This window comes from Stegodyphus dumicola, chromosome 12 (genome assembly GCF_044657685.1).
Source record: "Stegodyphus dumicola isolate Sdum_Otavi_A_Nest chromosome 12, ASM4465768v1".
Classification (NCBI taxonomy): domain Eukaryota; kingdom Metazoa; phylum Arthropoda; class Arachnida; order Araneae; family Eresidae; genus Stegodyphus; species Stegodyphus dumicola.
Window position 1 is genome coordinate 76,518,211 of NC_140779.1, and position 21,941 is coordinate 76,540,151.

General features: G+C 27.4%; 1 protein-coding gene across 3 annotated transcripts in view; it reads left to right on the forward strand.

Annotated features, from left to right (window-relative positions):
* Positions 1-17,502, forward strand: part of LOC118192280 (uncharacterized) — a 35,481-nt gene extending 17,979 nt beyond the window's left edge. The window contains exons 3-6 of one of the 3 annotated variants that reach the window (XM_035363209.2): positions 773-7,082; positions 9,928-10,077; positions 16,034-16,457; positions 17,181-17,502. In XM_035363209.2, coding sequence (XP_035219100.1) covers positions 7,064-7,082; positions 9,928-10,077; positions 16,034-16,380 — 516 coding nt within the window. In that variant the 5' untranslated portion in view covers positions 773-7,063 and the 3' untranslated portion in view covers positions 16,381-16,457; positions 17,181-17,502. Of the gene's footprint in view, positions 1-772; positions 7,083-9,927; positions 10,078-16,033; positions 16,458-17,180 lie in introns of those variants that run through there. The other 2 variants (XM_085806601.1, XM_035363216.2) reach the window with 2 other exon arrangements.
* The last annotated feature ends 4,439 nt before the right edge of the window (positions 17,503-21,941 follow it).

A 21,941-nucleotide genomic window follows, 5' to 3' on the forward strand; every position in this document is an offset into this window, starting at 1 on the left:
TAGATTTGTGTAATACCTTATGTACTGTTTCTTATTATAACCTTTCATTTTTAAAGATGATATCTGTATTGTTGAAAAAAAAGAGAACAAAATATTTTAAATGGCAAGGTAATCTATATAAAATGACAACAAATCTCATAATTGGATAAAAGCAATGAAGTAGTTTGGAGAGTTGAGATTACTTCTAGTTTTTTAAATTTTCATTATTAAATATGTGATCATAAAAGAAATTATATCGATGCAGAATAAATCAATCTTTAAGCAATTATTCTAAGTACTGTGTATATTTTTAGAGTCACATGTGATCTATTTTAGAATGTTTGAATAATGTGAAATAATTTTCAAATTTGTGTATTATACATAAAATAATATGTTTTGCAGCTGGGTATACTGTGTTTGTTTTTGTTCTTTCTTGTGTTACTGGAAGAGGAATTCCAATGCTTTAGGATATATGCATGGATTTAATTATCTGATTAAATATACCCTGAAGAAATTAATATGTATTCAAAATTATTTGATTACATTACTCTAAAAATGGTTGCAACTGGTATGCAAATTTTATTTCTTGAAAATATGTGTGATCTTTGTGACTACTTGTACAGTTATTAAAACATTATATTCATATGTTGTTTTAAATGTGAATTATTTGATGAAATAATATATTTTATTTAATAATAAACAGATAGTTTTTAATGTATTTTACCTTTAGAAATATGTATATGAATCACAATACCATATTAATTTTTGATGAAAATCTTTTGTTTCTTTTTAGACCCTTTTACTTATTCAATATACCTGAAGAAACCCTTACCATGTTTTGGAAACAAAAATGCTACATTTTTCTGTGATATGTGCTTCTATTGTACCAAAAACAGATCTCATTTTACAAGGCATAGGATGAGGCATACTGGTGAACGCCCTTTCAAATGTTTTGTATGCAATAAAGGCTTCATTACGAGACATCATCTCCGATATCATATCAAAAGTTCTCACAATGACCTAGCAACAGATTAAAATTTTATCTGGGAAATACTTGTGTTGAATTAATATACTTACAGTTTTTCAAGTGAAGGGAAATGCATTTTTGTGAAGTTAATGAATAACTCTTGATTGTAAATTTTTGTTCTGTAGGTTTTCATGAAAAAAGATATATGTATAAACAAATTAAGTTATGCAGTCAACTTTGATTAGCTAGTGAGACATTGAAATGTGTTTAATTCATGGATGAAGGAGAGAAAGGATAGGCCCCAACCAGTTTCTGTTGTTTATTTCTTTGAATCAGTGATACACATCCTTGTATATCAAAACATTCAGCAGTTCAGTACAATATTTCAGAGTCCTAATTATGTGAAAAAGTATATTTTTAAACAGTATTTCATTCTAAAAAGAATTAAAAATACTATTACTTTTCCTGTGCTTAGAACAGATTTAATATAAATGAAAATTTTTCTTAAGTTTTTGGTAATTACATGAGAAGGAAATTTTAAAATAATTTAATTTTATATAGTTAATGGTGTGGTGTATTTAATTATGGCAAAGCACACTAGGGCTATCTGCCTAAGGGTAGGGATGCCTTCGTGGAGGACTTTCTAAGGGAAACTGGCTCGTATACACGTTACACATGGGGAAAACCACGAAAACACCCATGCAGCCAGCCCGTTCGCGGGATTTGAACCTCGGACCGAACTACCAGTGTTCAGCGACTTTACCGCTCGGCCGCTGGTGGGCCTATATAGTTAATGATTACAAAATTTAAAATGAAAAAGTTTATTGTATTATTAATATTAAATAAATTATTTCTTTTTTTACAGAACCTTTTTCTGAAATAATTTTTCAAATATAAGATAATTTTCAACTTTCTAAGGTATCTTTTAAATAAATCATAGTCTGTAATTAATACTCTGTTTGATTTATTTCAAATTAGACAATCTTTTGTTATAATAGCATAATATGTTAAATATTGCTGCTGATTTCTGTGTTCTTTATTTTCTACGAGGATTTCAGGAGGGGATCGGGAAAATAAAAGGTTTATTAATATTTTTTAAGCCTCATCATTTAATTATTATAAAGTATAAGAAAATAATTCTTTTAGTAATTATTAAAAATTTGTTCTGACTGTTATATTCAGTAATACATATTCTAAAAATTCTAGTTTACTTCTTCCTTAAGTAGGCATCTCATACACTGTGCTTTCCAACATATTCAATGGATTCCTTTCCAGTCCGTATCATTCTTGCTTAAATAGTTTATATCTTTAAACTGAATTTTAATTCTGTTTATAATTAAGTGTTAAGGTTATTTTATGATATCTAATTACTTTTTTACATTTACAGGAGTTTATGAATGAATAAATCCTCCATTTCCAAATACATATATAAATAATTTAATTAGAGAAAGATATGTCTTTCTTAAAAGGATATGCATAAGTACTAATATATTTTCATTTTTGGCGTTTGTAAATCTTTATTTTCCATGCATTCACTTTATTTTTTCAGTGAAGTAATTTAGCTTATATGAGAATTTTTACGGAAGAAATATTATGAATATAAATTGAATGAAAATTACATTTATTATTTTTAATACATACTCAAAAAGTTATGTTTCATGCAGCAGTATATGTGATGAATAACATGGGGTCCATGAGTGGCTGAATGGTTGAAAGCTGAGACCTGTATCTGGGTTCACTACCAGGCAGATGGGCTGGTTGCATGTTTGTTTTTCATGGTTTTTCCTGTGAATGATGTGAATATGAGCCAGTTTTCATTTGAAAATCCTCCACAAAGGCCTCCCCTTCCCTTATTAAATTGTTAAGTGGATAGCCCTCTTGTGGTTTGCCATATTTAATGCTGTGAGTGGCATGACTGGCTTTATCTGGTCATGAGATCTTTTTGTCACTTGGCTCATATTAGCTCATAATTTAAGATATTTTTCTTTCTTACTTTCTTTAATAATGTAAATGTCATCTTAATGAGTGTAAATTTATAAAGATAGAGACTAAAATAAATAATTATATAAATTTAGCTGATAAATGCTGTGTAAATACAGGTCTTCATGACAGATCCAAAATTCCATGCAGCTCAGAGGGTTAAATAACCTAACCTGACCTATGGGCAAACTAACGAACATTTTTAACATGCATAATTTTATATTTACATTTAGATATCATATCACAAACTTTATACTTTTTTCTTGTTAGCTCTATTTTTATAAATTCATTATTGAATTCAAATGTCCTAGTAATATATTTCTAGGAAATATAATTTCATTATTTCTAGTGTAGGTCATTTTAAATGTACATCATTTTGTTTTAGGGGGGAGACATAAAAAGTTATTTGCTTATGCATCATGCTATGCACAGTGCTTATTACAGTATTATGTGGATGATTGAAAAATGTATTGTATTTAAAATATTGTTATATTTAGAATATAAAAGAAACAGACCAAATACTCTATCAAGGACATCGAAATAAGTATACAAAATTTCACCTTTACAAACTTGTTAGTTGTAAAGATATTGAGTTTGAAAATGTTTTATATTTTGGGAATATTTTGAGATTCTAAAATTACCTGACACATTAAGATATTTATCATTTTTTATGCATAATATAAAGATTTTGTTGAAATCTATATTTGCATAGTCCATTAGCTGAAAGTTTTGAGATAAAATTAATAATAAAAGTTACTGTTTAAAGTTGTGAAAAGATAACCAAAATGGGATATTGTGCAGAAGTACCACTAAACTGTACAAACTGCTATTATCCATTCAGCAATGAATGTTTCTTTGTGTGGAAATATACTTGCTTTTCAATTTGTGCTGAATTGCCATTGGAAGAAGTGTCACTAAACCATTGTCAAAGTAATCTTATGCTGGATGTAAATAAAAGTTCCACACATCCATAGATTATCGAAGTTTGGCAGTACTGTGTCAGCTTTAGTGGAAGGAAGGCATCTAGTTCTATGCCTTCCTCTATGGGTTAATCTGTTGGCAATTAAAACACACATGAAAACGAAATAACTTGTAGCCTTTGTGTTGAACGCTTGTAGATGCTGAAGGATTTAAAAACAGTTGAACCAACAACCTTTATTTACAGAATCTATGTGCCAGTAGCTTTGATTCTGTGTTCTCTCCTATGCTCCCTACTGAAATTTTTTAATTTTGGATAAGGACATGATCTTGTAATCAAAATATAAGTTTTTACATGAGTATATCCTCAGTGAATGACCACATTGAGAGAACAACAAAATGCCAGCATTAAGTAAAATACATTGTATGCACGAATTAAACAATTAGCAAAATAAATACATTACATGGGCATGAATTATATGAATTGCTAAATAAGTACAATACATGGGTATGAATTATGTGAATTAATAATTAGCTTATAACCTGTAGTAATAATTTATGAATGTTTCAGTTAATTTCAGAAATTAAACATTTGTTCAGTTTTACTCATGTACCATATTTACTCTGCTGTGTATTAAGAGATTTCATGGTCTCAGAATTTACTGGTGGTGTGGTACTTTCCTGTTTCAATTCAAGGATGTAAAATACAAGGAAATTATTGAAAACATGCCAGTTTGACTGACAAATGAGACACGTGTTTCTCTTCCATTTATGCTGATGGTAATAATTTTATCATCTCTGGGCAGCACTTTATATGTTATTGTGTAAGTTTGGGTTAAGAACATATGTGAGCAAGTTTTTTAGTTGAGGGTGCATGAAGGTCTGTGGATAACTGTGAACTTATGTGGAACTTGATTTTACATAGCTTATTCTTTCTCTAAACTGTTTTACAATATTATATAATGAATGTCTTTTTTTACATGATATTTCTTCTTATAAATTTGCTGTAAATGTCATATACTAAGTAAAGTTGGCACTGGAAGCTTTTATGTCAGGTTTTACTGTAACTCCGATGTCAAGTAGAAGGGCAGGCAAAGCATTAATCTGTGTAGGATGATTTTGAGCTTTGAAAGCACATTTAAGGACTCTGAAAATGTTCTGTTTGACTATTAGCTTGGGTATAGAAAGCTGGGATTCCAATTCTATTCTTGCCTCGTGTTTCCATCAGTTCTCTGAACAGAGATTTAAATTGTATCTTGTGGTCAGTGATTATAGTGAAAGAGCAATCAAGATGAGAAATCCAACTATTAAGGCCTGTGAGGATCAGATCCATATGTTGTTTAGACAGGTTGAACACTTTTGCCGGGTGGTGTGATATTTGGCTCTTCTGTTACAGGTTATAAGTTTAGCCTGCAAGGTTATTTACCACTTTCAAGGACACTTAGGAATTCATAGTGCCACACTTCCTATCTTACTAAGAAATGGCAGTGAGTGAGTAACAGCCTAAGTGAATTAATGCTTGGGGGGATACCACAAAACCATATTATAATTAACAGAAATGTAGTATTAAGAGTTTGCATATATTGTCAGGCAGTTCAATCTAAAGTTTAATAATGTGTGATTATGTAAATTAAATTGCAGTTCAAAGCTGGAAGAACACACTGTAAAAGATATAAAAACATCATGAGAAATGAAAAAAGAGAGTTATGAATGGCATTAAAGATCAATATTTACAAGAGAATTTGAACAAACTTGCATAAAAAACTTTTGTATTTTTTTGGCAGAATTCACATAACACACATTATGTGGTATCATTACTCACTGCTAATATTGCATGCGTTTTTCATTTTCTTTTTGTATTTTCTGTAGACATTTTTGTTTGACCCTGATAGTTTTTGGTAGTAACTTTTATTTCTGCAGTAAACAAATTTTTTTAAAGACAAGCCTACTTAATCCTCTTTCAGATAATTGCTTAATTGTAATTTAAGGGACTAAGTAATTCTGAGTCTTTTCTCTTTTATTTTCATTATTATGGACTTGCAAATTTTTCTAGCATAGGATCTCATTCTGCTGTGAATTCCTTTGACTTCAACTTTTATGTGCATAAATCTCAAGATTATTTTGGCTTAAAAAATATTAAAACATATTTTTAAATTTAATTTTAAAATTCCAAGATTTTTTAAGTGTATGTGTAATTTTTGAAATGTATGAAGAAAGGGAACTTTTCTGTTATCAGGACTGGATTCAGAAATTGCATGTACATATGTGTGTATACGCACATACATACATTTTTGAATTTGATCCTGACAACAGAAAAGTACCAAAACAAGCATGTGTTGAAAAAATACTTAGATTGTAAATAATTGTAGAGCTATTATGTTGTTATTTCTTTTTGAAAGGTTCTTCCTCTCCCTGTTAATTTGAATGAGCATGGCATTTAGATATGTATATAATATATAGACTTTTATTTTAATGAAAATATTAGATTTTTGTTAAGCATCTGTTAAACTTCAGAAAACTGAGGAATTTTATTGAAATTTGGGTAAATTGCTTTTTTGTGTGTCTTTTGTTATGTGTAAAAAAATTATTAAATCTCTAATTTGAAACTGAAGTTTGTGAGTAATAGTGGATCTACATTGTAATACTATCATTCTGTGTCTTAAAAATGAATATAAAAAATAAATGTTATATGCAAATGGAAAGTTTACACTATAAACATGTTATTTAAAGATATTGTATCATAATCTTATGCATTTTATTTTTATATTCTGAATTTGATCTTGTCAAGGAAATATATATAAGATGAACTTTTTTTTTTTTTTTTTTTTTTTCATTTTTTGATAATTGTTGATTAAATAGCTTTTTATAGCATCATTAAGTAGTTTTAGAATTTTTGAGGCATACATTAATCTTTTTTTGGGGGAGAGAGATCAATGTTATGATTGAGAGCTCAGTAGTGGTTAAGTTTAAAAAATAAATAAATAAAATAGAAAGGGAGGGAGAGACAGAATGTTAATAACTTCATTATTATCAAAAAATTATTATTTATTAAGATTTAGTGTGCATTTTTATTATTGTTCAAAATTGTGAATGTTTTTGATATGAAAATTTAATTAAAAAAAATTTTTAAAGTGCATTCAGAATTTTAAAACAGAGGGTAAGAAACTGTTATATTTTATGTGCTTGTTTCTATAGACACCCTGGATATGATATGCTGTTATGATGTCCAAATATCCAGGTGTGTACATATTCCATCCTGCCATTCTTGGCAGTTCTGTTTTTGTATTTCTTTAGCACTTGAGTCTGAATATTGCTGTTTTAATAATTGTTGGTTTCATCTTGAAACTGCATTAAATTAAAGATTGTTAAAATTTATTAGTGTGTAATTTACATAGAACATTTCAAAACTTTGTGTGTGTTTTATTATATTATATATAATTAATAGAGGTAATCCACAATAATGCTGAAGTCAATGGCAAGATTAGTAAATATTTGAGAAATTATCTATCATATTTTATATTTTACATTTTTCATTGAATGATATAAGAAGAATATAATTATGCCTAAACATATACTGCAGACAAATGAATTTTGATAGGGTTCTTACTCACCCGAAAAATCTTAGAAGAAAAATGAAAAATGCTGAGGGTAAATATAATTTTTTCCCCTCTTTTCGGAAAAGGTTAGAAACAAAATAAAAAGAAATACAAATCAGTCTTTTCTTTCAAGTAATGAGAAGTTTATATTTTAAATAGTAACCAATAAACAAAAAGTGACTCTCTTAAAAGGAGAGCAAATAAATAGTGTAACTCTCGTTATACATAATGTACAAAATGAAGTATAGCAGCAGGCAGGAAATGTACCTGAGATTGATATCAATCAAAAGATGCCATTCCTTAAAAATATCATGGCAGTGACATGTAACTAAAAGAAAATCGTATTTCACTGTGTGAAGAAAATACAGTATTTAGAAAAGATGCAGCATTGGAAGAAGTATTAGTATAAAAGCACATAATTTAAAGAAATGTTAATATATTGGAGGATCTTTTTCAAAACAAAGTTTTTCTTCTTTACTCTCCCCTCCCTTTTTCAGAAGAATAAGTAGCATAATTTAATTGTGTGGTTGTACTACAATTGTATTAATTAAGCATGTTTCCAGTCCAGTGTATGTTATTAGCTTCTCAGTTTTCTTTTCAAACATTTTAATATTTATTATAAATGATGCATTTCTATAAATTTTGGTTGTAAACTGAACAGTTCCCCCCTCCAAGATATGATATTGCTTTTAAGAACCAGTGATTTTCAATGGTTTGATTGTATATTTCTTGTATATATTTCCTTAAGTTCCTTTGCAGTGATGAATAAAGTAAATAACATTTTTATAATGTTCTTAGTTATTTCAGCATATTTTATAATAAATAAATAAAATTATTCAGTTGCTATTAATAATTTGATTATTAGTTCATGATGTTTGTAAGGCAAAATTGTTCAGTTGGTCATGAAAAACAGTGAAAGTTAAGAAAAATTGAATTTTAATAAAAAAAATCTATTTGATAATTTAAGTTATGTAATTATATTTTACATTGGAAAACAAATTTGCCCCTCTTTTTTTTTTGTCAAAATACTTCATTTTCTACTAAGATTCCCATCATATAATTATTTACCAAAATAAATTTCGTTGCTGTAAACTTTTTATTTGAAAATATGTTTTTTAAAGAAATGTTTGTGTATGTATTATTTCTGCATAAATTGTGTTAGTCTTTATTCAGCTTTTCTGTAACTAGAAAATTTACTTAAAAATTTATTCCTTATAAATTAATATTACTTCATATTGTTTAGGGTTGAATCAAAGATTTTAATAATCATGTAAACATTTCAAGTTTTTAAACATATTTAGATATATGTTTTCATATCCAGTATGTAATATGAGATTTTAAAGCTAATTCTAATATAATATACTATTGTAAAATCTTTTCCAGTCTATTCTTTCAAAAAATGATAAATAATTTGCAAAACTGAATATATTTTATTTGATTTTAGAATGTATATTAACTTAAAATAATTCTTGTTATAATAAATGGAAAATTTCAACCATTTTGGAATTTATATAAATATATCTACTATATTTCATGCATAAAAGAGATTATGCATGCTTTATCATAAGCGGTAAAAATTATTTCTGCATCCTTCCTGTTTTTCATTTTACAGAGTAATTATTCTTTGAAACAAATATTGAAATAAGTTTGAATTTTTCCATTTATTAAAATATAAAGTGGCGATCATCTTTTGCAGTTATTTATGTTGTTCTTTATTTTTTAATTTTTTTAATCTTGCAAAACGTACAAGTATGATATCTTCAAATAAAAATTATGATATTATATAGTTTTAAAAAATTTTGTGCAGTCTAATTTTCAGATTAATGAAAGTAAGGTATTTTTCCTGTTAATGTGTGCCACTTAGCGCCAAACATAAATATCGACGTATTATCTAACTAAATTGTGGCAACCCTAACAGTATTGTTATGTAAAGTTTCAAGAAGAGAATGACTATTATTATTTTTTTTTTTAATCCAGAATAAACACAGAAAATAAAGAAAAATGCAAAGTAGATTTTACTGGTTTAATTTCAGATTATATAGGAGGAATAAAAAAGCCAATTTCATTTAATACTGGCCACAACTTTTGCATCTTTTCATTTAATTGCCACTACCTGAACTCATTGAGGTAGGAAGGTAGTCATGTTTGTGTTTGTTTCACTTATTTTACACATGGTATACCGTGTCACAATCATTAATGGTGTATTTGTGGTTAACTTGTAAGTATTTGTATTAGAGAGAAAATTTCTGGATTGATGTTTATTTGTAATGGACATCTTTGTGCAGCTATTCATGATGTGATATAAAAAAAAGTACCACATTTGGCGACTGGTGCCCCATTAACAGAAAAGTACCCAAATAAATATAAAACCATGAGGACCATGTATTGTCAAAATATTAGTTTTGCTAAATTATTATCAACTAATTAATATTTAGCTATTCTGTTAATAAATTCTGAAAGTTTTCATTAATGTTTCTTTTATTTTAGGTTCCTTCACTACTGGAGAAAGTAACAGAAGTTTCAAAGTGAATTTATTAACAAACAGTGAGACTAAAAGTGCTGTTTTCTCATGTGATTTTTGTTTTTATATCACAGAATTTAAAGCTAATTATTTTAGACACATGATGAGGCATACTGGTGAGCGCCCATATAAATGTTCTTTATGCTCTAAAGGATTTATAACAAAGTATCATTTTAAATATCATATGAAATCGCAACATACATGAAAAATTAATCTGTAACGTTAACAGTCTAGTTTTACTGCCCATATTGTTTCATAAATATTAACCTGTCTAAATTTCAGCCTTAATAACTTAAAACATTTTAAATAGAATTTTCATTTTCATTGTGGAATGACAGATGCCTTTTGTGCATTCTTCAAACCAGTGCTTCTCAACCTATTTTGCCTCACTTGCCCTTTTTGCCACTGCCCCCCCTATTTTCCCAAACTCAAAGAATTCATATACATTTATTTAAATGTAGATTATTTTTAATGTGTTATATAAATTCAAAAATGTTGAAAAATACCAAAACTTGAATAAAAGGAAATTTTTTTTTTTATTCATAAACTAAATACTTAACAAGAAAATAAAAAGTGGACCACGATTTTCCCTGAAACTGAAATTCTCTCTTCTCAGGGGTAAATTCTGTTCAGGCTGAGAACCCTTGTTCTACGGGGGGATATCATGTATGCAATCTACTGCTTTTAGTAATTTATTTATTTCTTAGATAGCAATACTAAAATTGGCTGTTGATTTAATAATTTCTTTTTCTTACAAGTTCAAATTTAAAAGTAGTGTTTCAATGGTATCATCTGAGAAAGAACAAACTAACTAAAAGTGGTAGATCATATACCTGGATCAATAATATTCAATATTTTTTGCTTCATGCATCCCTTTCACCACTGCTAGATGATCTCCCCTCCTCCTCCTTTCCAGGTCTCAAAAACACATATACATTTATTTAAATTTAGACTGTTTTTTAATGTGTATTATAAATTAAACAAAAAATATAGAAAACATCAATAAGTATCAAAACTTTATTTAGATTATTATTTAATGTGTGTTATAAATTAAAGAAGAAAAATATAGAAAATGTTAATAAATATCAAAACTTAAAGTAGTCTTTTATATTCATGAACTAAAACTAAATACTTAACAGATAAAAAAAAAGCTGATTGCATTTTCTCGTTGAAACTGTGAAATTTCACCCTGGTTGAGAACCACTGTGCTAGATGATTACGGAAAATTTTCTCTCAAAAAAAAGTTGCTATCTTATTTCTATTAATTTCAAAAGCAATATTGTACTTTTCCATGCTAATTATGCTTCTATTTCTGTTCTGTTCTACAGCTCCTAGTATACTGCACTTGATGTTTTACCCTCTTCTTAAATTAAATTTATAAATATTCTTACATTTTTTATATTTTTGTTTATACTTTTATTGAACTAAAAGGCATTGTGAGAAAATGATGCCTTTAATAAGCAATACAAAATCCTTTAAAAGATTTTAACAACCCGTATGGCCTTAACATAGTCCTTAAACATACCAGTTAAATAACATTTGTGTTCGTGTATTACCTGCAGTAAACTCTTGTAACCTATTAAGGGTTATGGACATAAAATTCTGTATCAAAGGATGGCTTTCCCATGAAACTTTCTGCCAGTTCTTGATTTATCTGATTTCAGGTTAAATGTATATTGGAAGAAAATGCGTTAGATTTCAGAGTGAGAGGGTCGCTTTGGAATTATAACAAGAATATATCACTTCTGATATTTTGGTGAACTTTAAAATTTCAGGTTCAAACCATAATACTTGAAGGGTTGAAGTTCCTTTGGTTTCTAGTCTGGTCATAATTGTTGCTAGCTCAGTATATATTTGATTTCGATAAAAATTTTGATAAATGCTGTAATATATATTTTTTCAATTTAAATGTAACTTCTTAACATGTCGTGTAATTTTTTATATTAACAATTTACCAGTGCACACAGGGTCAGTGCTAGGAATTTTTGCCACTCATTGCAAATTCTATGGCTCCTAAATTCTGTTGCTCTGCATCTCTTAAAAAAAAAAAAAAAAATCACACATCCTTAGATTTTGCTTTCTAGTGTCTCACCTGAATTTAAAAAAAAAAAAAAAAAAAAAAAAAAAAATACTCGTTACTCTAAATTCTAAAAATTTTCCCACCTAGTGTGACTGCACCCACATTGAGTATACACCTGGATAAACAGAAAGGCTTTTTTTGTGTTTTTAAAAAACTGACTGAATATTATTCATTATGAGTAAGATGATTGGTTGACACTCATGGTTACATGTAGAATGTTAATTTTCATGTCAAAGTGAATTAAAATTTTAAAAATAAATTTTAGCAAATGTAGTTTTGTAACTGTGTAAAGAATGTGAATTTTGTCATTTGTATTTTATACTTAATTTGTAGTACATAAAAGTGGTATAAAAACATTCTGAAAGATACTATAGAATATGCTATTATTTCTAAAAAGTAGTAGATTTAGAAAAACAAGGTAACACATTAGATATAATGTACAAAGATTCAGGCTACACATATTTTGATGATTTATATTATTTTTAATAAAATTAAAAATTTTAGAATATATTGTCTGTTGCAATTAGCATTTTCCCCTTTATTGCTATTGTGAATAATTTTGAGAAACAAACATGATTCTTTAGATTACATTACTGTTGAATTTTTTAAAAATCAAATATATTCTGTAACTTATGTTATTTTCATATGTAACTTCTACTTTTCTGCAATATATATAACTTGAATATCACCAGAATTTAAAGAATTTCACAGTACGAAACTTTTTTCAAATATTCTGTGTAGTGCTGCATTAAATAGAAAATACAAAGAATATCTTACAAACAGTTCTGATAATATTTGAATTGTCTGTCTCGTTTAAGATTGTCATGTCATTTTTGAAGGTTATGCATAAAGTATATAAAATATTTATTTATAATAGACCGTGAGTGTGCTGCACAAAATGATAAATAGAATTTTCATAGAAATCACAGCATTCATTAAGCATCTGTATTAAAAACATATTAAAAAGAATTATACTCAGTATATTTGTATAAGATCCTGAACCTGCCTTTTTCTGAAGATGAACTTTAAAAATCTGATTACAGATATAATGCCATATAATGACCATTTTTTTCTGTTTTTGTTTGTTTGTTTGTTTTGTTTTCAGGTGGTGTAAATTAAAAAAGTCTTTGTCTGTTTATGTAATTTATGTAGATATTTTTCCATCATATAATAAATTCTCTACATTTTATTTTATGTGTTAATGTAGGTTCAATTTTTCTTGTGGTTAATTTTTTATTATCATTATTTTTATTGTGGTATCAGATTAAAAAGAAATGATTTCTTTAGCGTTGATTCATAACAAAATAAATAAGTAGATAAAAAAATTAAACCAAATGGTTAAAATCCAGATATTTAATATATGATGTTAAAATATTTTATTAATTGTGATAATTATGCAGAAGTTCATTAAAGTTATGAATTGTATGTATTGTAAATTATATCAATTAGCTTTTTATTAACAAATAAAACATATAAATGATTAAGAAATATGTTTATTTCTTTTTAAATTGCAGAATTTATTAAGCTGTTGTGGCTAATTTCAATGATAATTTGTACCACTTCTAATAAAAAAACACTCTGGAAATTGGTGATTTTTCAGACCATATGAAAAATAGAGATGTTGCATCTCATATAGTGGCAACATTTGCCATGTTATACACATGATAAATAATATGATTATTCTGTTGAGATGAATAAATGCATGTATTCATTTTTATTCTTGAAGAATGATTATAATTTCCTTGTCCTTTTTTCTGTTGCATATACTTATTGGAATGTAGTTTTTTAAAATGTTATGTATGTATGTTCTGTAGCTCTTTAAAAAAATAAATCTTATTGTTTACTTTGATTTGAAGTGATATCCATATTAAAATTTCAAAGAACTCCATATCATACAATACTGAATTTATAAATTACAGATTTATTTTAAAATGTTGATGGATTAAGTCATAGACATTATCCATCATACATAATAGATAGGATTTTTTTTATAATAATATAAATTGGGAATCAAGAAACACATCTCATTTCCTTACAATTTAAATAAATTAAAATATAAAAGATATTCATGTGCAATAGATGAAATGATCTTAGAAATATAGCGATTATAAAATGTACAGTTCTTCATATTTAATGCAGATTTTTGCAGTAATGCATATATACCATTATGACATATAATCAATTTATTTTTCAATAATATTTGACATATAATTACTTGATTTCCACATTAAAGAGAATTTTTTGACATGTGATGAAAATAAAGTGATTATAAGTCAAAAAAACTTTTTTAGTAGCTCTTTTATTTTCAGTTTAAAGAGAATGTTTTATGAATATTTATGGTACTTGAAAATAAAGTGATTATAAGTCAAAAAAACATTTTTAGTAGTTCTTTATTTTTAGTTTAAAGAGAATGTTTTATGAATATTTATGATACTTTAAATATTGGTTGAACATTTTGAATGTTGGATCAGACAGTATTTCTAATGTGATAGAGATCTATCTGCTTTTAAAATTATGGAATTGCAGAACATAAACTATAAATGATTTCAAGAGAAAAAATTAATCAGAAAATATAATTTAATCATAGTAATTAATCATTTTAATGGCACTTAGGACAGCAATATATGCATCTTAATTGTTCTTGCTCTGCTATTTTTGTTTGGAAAATAAGTATGTTGCATTGTGTGATTAATCTGATTACAGATATAATGCCATATAATGACCATTTTTTTTCTGTTTTTTTTTTTTTTTGTTTGTTTGTTTGTTTGTTTTGTTTTCAGGGGGTGTATTATTTATATTATTAATAAAATTTGCATCCTCTGTTGATAACAAATTCTGAATTTTAATCCTTTTTTCCTCCTCTTTTTCTGAATGAATGAATGTAATGTCAGAACTTTTTCAAGGAAAATTAAATGTTAGCTGAAAATCCTTTGAAATACGTAATTAAATTTACATTCATTGATGTAAAATCTCCAAGTATATCCAGCGATGTGTATAGCTGCCGACTCTCCCAGTTTTAGTGAAAAACTCTGATTTCTTGGTAGGTCAGCTTTTCTTATCTTTTCACTACATCTTATCTCGTTCATTTGCATTTTGGCAGTTGAGGATCAAAATTAATCCTGTGAAAATTTGCAAATACAATGCTGATTTTTGTTGTTTGACTCATAAATTAATATTTGTTTGCTGTGTTATTTTAACCTAAATTAAGATCAGCCTTTACTTAGGAAAATGTTTCTGAGCAATAAATAAAACTCATTGAATAATCATATTTAAACTGTACAAATTCCATTCTCCCACCTCTAGGATTTTGACTAAACTTTCTCAATAAATTTTATTTAAATTATTTTACTTTACCATAGAAATTGCAAAACTTTTAATTAAAATTCAACCAATGCTTAGTAAGTTAATATTTGTGTGGCGTCAATAAAAGATACATTAATAACTTTATCCGCACAACAGTATGCATATTAATTATATTTAAAAGTACTTTGTTAATAAAAGCTCCTCTTCCCTACCCAAAGTTTTCTCTATATAAAAGTGTTATAAATTACAAAAAGAATTAGCCAAAAAACATAAAAGATATCTAATTAATTAATATACTTTGCACCAAAGTTTCAATTAAATCAATAACTTAAATCATGCATTATAAATTTAAGCTAATTTGGAGTTATTTTGAAATGGTATGCGACACAGCAATTTTTTCATATTTCAAGGTTGGCAGCTTTGGATGTGACAGTATGTACCATACTTACATTATAAATTTTAGAAATTTACTTATATTTATGTGAATATGTATATAATTTTCATACTTCAGTGAACTATTTATATTGAAACTTATTATAAATTTTAGAACTTTACTTATACTTATGTGAATGTGTCTATCATTTTCATACTTCAGTGAACTATTTATATTGAAACTTATAAGAAAAAACTTTTTTTCCATTACAAAATAAATTTGAATATATTCTTACTAAATTGTTTTTATCTTCCAGTTATCAAAGGGAACAACATAAACAGTGCACTTCAATTTGGAAAGAAACTTTATCCTGGTTCTACTATCAAACAATATAAATGCCAACTATGTAGCTACTCATGTTCCAGCAAATCTCATTTGAAGAGACATACGTTAAGACATTCGGGTGAAAGACCATACAAATGCAATGTGTGTGGTAAAGGCTTTACAACAAAGCAGAATGTGCAGACTCATCTTTACGTGCATTCTCGTAAACTTCCATATACATGCAATTCATGCCATGAAGGATTTAAACAGTTACATCATCTGCAGCGCCACCAAGTTCTGTCTATGTGTCATATAAACCAAACTGAAGGATACAAATGAATATTAATTGTTTTAGATAGAAAATTCAAAAAGTTACACAAAAATTGGAAAGAAGCTATATATTTTGAAAATAAATGGTTAAGATTTGTATTCTGTATTGAAATCTATCTATCTATCTATCTATATATATATAAAAAGTTGCAGTAAAAATATGTTGTGTGTGTACATATATATGCATACATACACATATTTATATGAATACATACACACACATATATATGCTAAATATATATAAAAAATTGCAACAAATTTCATTCATTGATGCAATTATATTTTATTTTAAACTCATTGATTTATAAAACTATTTGTATAAAAATTGTTTTTAGCATTTAAGACACATTATGTCGAAGAAATGAACTCAAGTTAATATAATTTAAAATGAACTTTTATCGTTATAGTTGATAATATTTCCTAAGTATTTTTATTGAACTTTTTTTTCAATGTAAAAAATATTTTAAATGAACTACTGCATGTTAACAGAAAAATTATACTCTACTTTCTTAAACCACATTTAAATTATCTGTTAAACCAGTAGTTTATATTTCTTCTAGGAAGTAAGCAAACCTTCTATTTAATATAGAGGTAAACAAGGAAATTATTTTTCATAAATACAACTTTCAGATGTTTTAAAGTATATATTTATTTTTAGAATGCAGCCTAAAACTTTAATAAACTTAAAAATCTCATTTTTGTAGATTCATATTTCACTACATTTTTTAACCTATATAAAATGAATTTTTTGCTTCACTGTTTCATATAAAACTAAACCTGTGTTAATACAGTGCTTATTCTTTTTTCAGGTCCCATGATTGTGTCTGTCAGAGGTTGGAAAACTTCGGTTTTGCTTCAAGGAAAATTCCAAACACGCCGTTTTCATTGTAAACTGTGTTCATACTCTTCAGGCAGAAAATATGATTTAGCTCGCCATCAACGTATTCATTCTGGAGAACGTCCTTTCAAATGTCTGCAATGTGGTAAAGGATTTACAACTAAACAAAATTGTAAGACACACAGGATGACTCACATGTATGAACATTTATTCTGATGTTCAGTTTGCATTCAGCATTTGTCCTATAGCTTTACTGAAGCCTATTAAAATATATTCTTAAAAATGCCATATAATTGAATTGATTTTAAATAACTTTATAATCTAGACCAATTTTTCTGTCATGAATGAATGTCAAATAATTGTCAGGTCTTGCATAAATTTTGAGTAAATAATGAATAGCTAATATGATCAGTAATTGTAGTAATAACTTTATAATAATTATCAGTGCTGTTTTCAATAGTTTGTTTGGAGGATATAGAGATTTGCTTACTTTTTCCTTTTCTTTCAAATTTAGTGTATTAGTAATTTTTGCTGGCAACGAACGACAGAGGAGATTTCAATTTTTTTTGGGGGGGGATTATATATTTTATCTACATTTGCTTGTATGTTTTATAACAAATTCTGTCATATAAAATGATTATTCTGAAATAGGAAAGGGCACTTTTCCCCCCTTCTTGAATTGTTGTGTTAGATTAGGTTATTTAAATACAACAAAGCACATAACGGCTATCTTCCTAAAGTGAGAAGTGCTTTAGTGGAGAACTTTCTCAGGGAAACTGGCTCATATTCACGTTATATATGGGAAAAACTATGAATACAACCAGTTCGCCAAGGGTCAGACTCCCAGCTTTCGGCAGTCACTTGGTCACTGGTAGAGCTTTTTCTTGGAAATAAAAATTATTTTACAGTTTTTTTAATGGGAATGTGTAATAAGAATAAAGTTCAGCATATATCTCTTTATTTTAAAAATGTATCGCATAAACTTCTGTTAAAAACTGGATAAGCCCAAAATGGAATTTATTTATCAGGTAGTGTGCTTTTTCATTTTAGTAATCTAGAGACTAAACATACTTTTCCATTCTTTAAAATTATGTAACTATGTCACAAAATGCTGTTATTGATTTAACCAAAACCAATTTACTTTCTCCAATATATTATTTCTCTGATTACCTATATGGCTTTTTTTACCTTACGAACATTTAAATTCATTTCAGCATTCTTCAATTAGGTATACCTCTAAATATCTGTATGGAATTTTTTTTCTTTAAGAACATTTAATTCATTTAAACTTCTTTATGGATTTTAACCCCCAGTCTGGAGAATAAATGGAATCCTGCTGATATTTTAGTAGCAAAATTCCAGTTGTCCAAAACTGAATTCCATTATTTTAAGCCTGACATTAACTTTTAGAGTCATTTCACAATCATTATAATATTTGAAATATGGTTAGATAAACAATAATTCATGAATTTATTGAAAACAGCACAGTAATGGAATAATTTAAAACTCGGGAGAACTAAATATTTATATTTAGGTTGATTTAAAAAAAGCTTTTTTTTTTCTTGAAATGCATACAGTTTAATTTTATAATTAATTCCAATCAAGGTTGAATTTTGCCAGATTTTAAACTGATTGAATTTGATACACTTCTTTTACATCACATGGAATCAGTATTCGAGTGTATTTAATTATGCATTATTATTTTATTAAAATATATAATTAGAAAATTATTTCAAATATATCATTAAAATTTAGATAACAAAATTCATTCATAATAATTATTGCTTTTGAAAGAAAAAGAATTTGAAATATGTTGTTTTTAATGTTCAGAAGTAAAAAAAAAAGGAATTTAAATATTAAAAAAAGTTATTTGTAAAAATATTCTATCTCTGAACTGGGGGAGAAAAAATACTTAATTATCACCATTACGTCCAACTGGATTGTTGATTGTACAGATATCAGCCGAATATCGTGAGATCAAATTTGCATGGTTTATGGATTCAGCTCATTTATTTATTTTGTGTGTGTGTGTGTGATTCTTTGTCAGTAACATTGCTGACGTTTTTCTGAAGTTGTTCCTTAGGTATTGTTCATATTACAGATTTGAATTAATTAATGGCAAATACTGTTTTTATATTCTAAAAATACATCGGAAATTTTTCATTGGACATGTTATACAAGTTATTCACATTAAGAGTCTTAAATTAATGTCAATTATTATTGTGTTAAAAAATGTTTAGAAGTTTAGTAGAAAGATCCAAGAAAATGACAATTCCACTTTGAATTACTACACTTCTGTAAAACATTAATAATTAAATATTCCCTAATATATATAAATTTTCATACACTTTTTTTTAATAATTTAAAAATGAAGTAACTTTAAACTTGTTTACAATATAATAACATTATCTAGCATTTGTCAATCATATTTTAATTTGAAGATCAATTATCGAGAAAGAATTATTCAGTTTTCCATTCAACAGATATTTTCATAGCATATAATATATCCATTAAAACAGAGGCAAGACCATAAAGAATCTTATGCAGATGGTTAAAAATCATTGATTACGCTCTCCTAGGTCAGCGATTCTCAACCAGTGCTACATGTACCACTGGGGGTATGCAAGATAAAAATTGGTGGTATGCAAAGAAACAAATTTTTAACTATTAAATTCAAAAATTAAATACCCCAAAATACTGTAAGTTTTTTTTTTTTTCCTAACACTCGTAAATTTATATTTAAGGTCAATAGCCACTCATAGACTTTAGCAAAATAATCGTTTTTATTTTCGCATTTTTTTTTTAGCCATAATAGGCATCACAAAATTTGTTATGTTTTCGAAAGGAGTAATGGAAATGGATGTTGTATTTAATAGGAAATAAAAATAAGTTCCTACAAAAAGATAATAGTATTTCATAAATTCTTTTACAGTTGATCGACTACAAACATGAATACAAACTTTTTTCGAAAAATTTATAAAAAATATTTAAATTTAAATTTAAAACATTTCATACTGAAATGTGTATCATTAATTTGGTGCCTCTAGATGCTTCACCCAGGGACAGATGTCCCCCCCTTGCCTCATCCTAGCTACGCCACTGCTAGTACAGCAGAAAATCTGTAAATTTCATAATTAGCTAACAGGTATGAGGTAATGCTTAAATTCGATACAATCAGATGAAATAGAATATTACTTTCAAAAATTATGGATAGATAATTTAATCTGGCATAGTTTCACAATAGGTCTTATGGCATCAGTAGTTTTGTTACCTTCTTGCCTATTGTTATCCTGTGAGTATGTTTCCTTTTCATCATTTTCACTTCTGCAGCTGAAGAAAAAGGTTTTTAACCTTCAAAACTGCAAATTTATAAAGTTTATATTGATTCTTGTTGTTGTAGTACATTTAACAAAAATAATAACTAAAAGAGTATAAAATTACTGGAAATGATTCAAGAAGGTTAAATGTTATGCTTGGATTGATACAGTAAGGTACATTTAATTACGGCGAAGCAGTCGAGGGCTATCTGCCTAAAGGGAAAGATGCCTTTATGGAGGAGTTTCTAACTGGCTCGTATACATGTTATACATGGGGAAAACTACAAAGACGTTCATTTGTGACAAATGCTGCCTACAATCCACTATTGCAGCAATGCTTTCCCTAAGTTATTCTTCTGTTTTACTAAGATGGATTCATCAGTCTTCACAATTTTATGAGGTCATGCTATTTTCTACACTGAATTTTTCATCAAGAATTTACAAAATTGTTAGCATGTGTAGGTAACTGCCTATTTCTCACTAATACTGAAATATGCCAATTCCTATTTCTTACCAAGGCCATTATAACAGAGAAATATCAATAAATGCATCAAAAAGAATTAAATCAATGAATTAAAAAATTGTATCATTAATGGTATAGGATCTGTATAAAACATACCATTAGTATATTCAGCATAAAAAAAGAAATGGAGGTGTTACCTTCTAGCATTTCAACATAACCAGAAATGTCAGTTTGAAGAAAATTATGTTATATCAGTTACTAGAAAATAAGAATTAGTTAATTAGTTAAGAAAAAACAACTCGGACTATCTGCCTATGCAAAAGGATGCCTTCACAGAAGACTTTTTGAGGGAAATTATGTTCTATCCATGTTACACATGGGGAAAACTACAAAAACTTATGCAGCTAGTCTGCTCACCAATAATTTAATGCAAGTTAAATTGCCTGTGTGTCCTGACTTCACTGCTTTACTGCTCAGTTACTAAAAACAAAGAACAAATTTAACTTTAGAATTTTGATAATAATATATGAATGCCTGTAATTCACATATATTTTTGCATGTAAACAAAATGAAAATTCAGTAGTCTACACATGTATGTAAATACACACTGTAACAAAAGTACATTACATTAATAATATATTTTGATTGGAAAAGCAAATTAATTTCATTAACAAACCCATTTAGCTTTTTTTGCATGTGTAGTAACCAGGGCTGTGGCGTCGGTAGGCAAAATGACCGACTCCTGAAATTTTTAAAAACTCTGACTCCCTCATGTACACATGGGTTACAGCTTATTTTTTTAATATATAAGAAGTAATAGATGCTATAGGGGGGGGAAACTGATGGCACAGCAAATTATTTATATTAATTAGCATTTATTATGAAATATAAAAACTGGCATTAATTATTTATAAGAAACAGTATAGCTTCGGCAAGATCTTCTTTGTTGGTG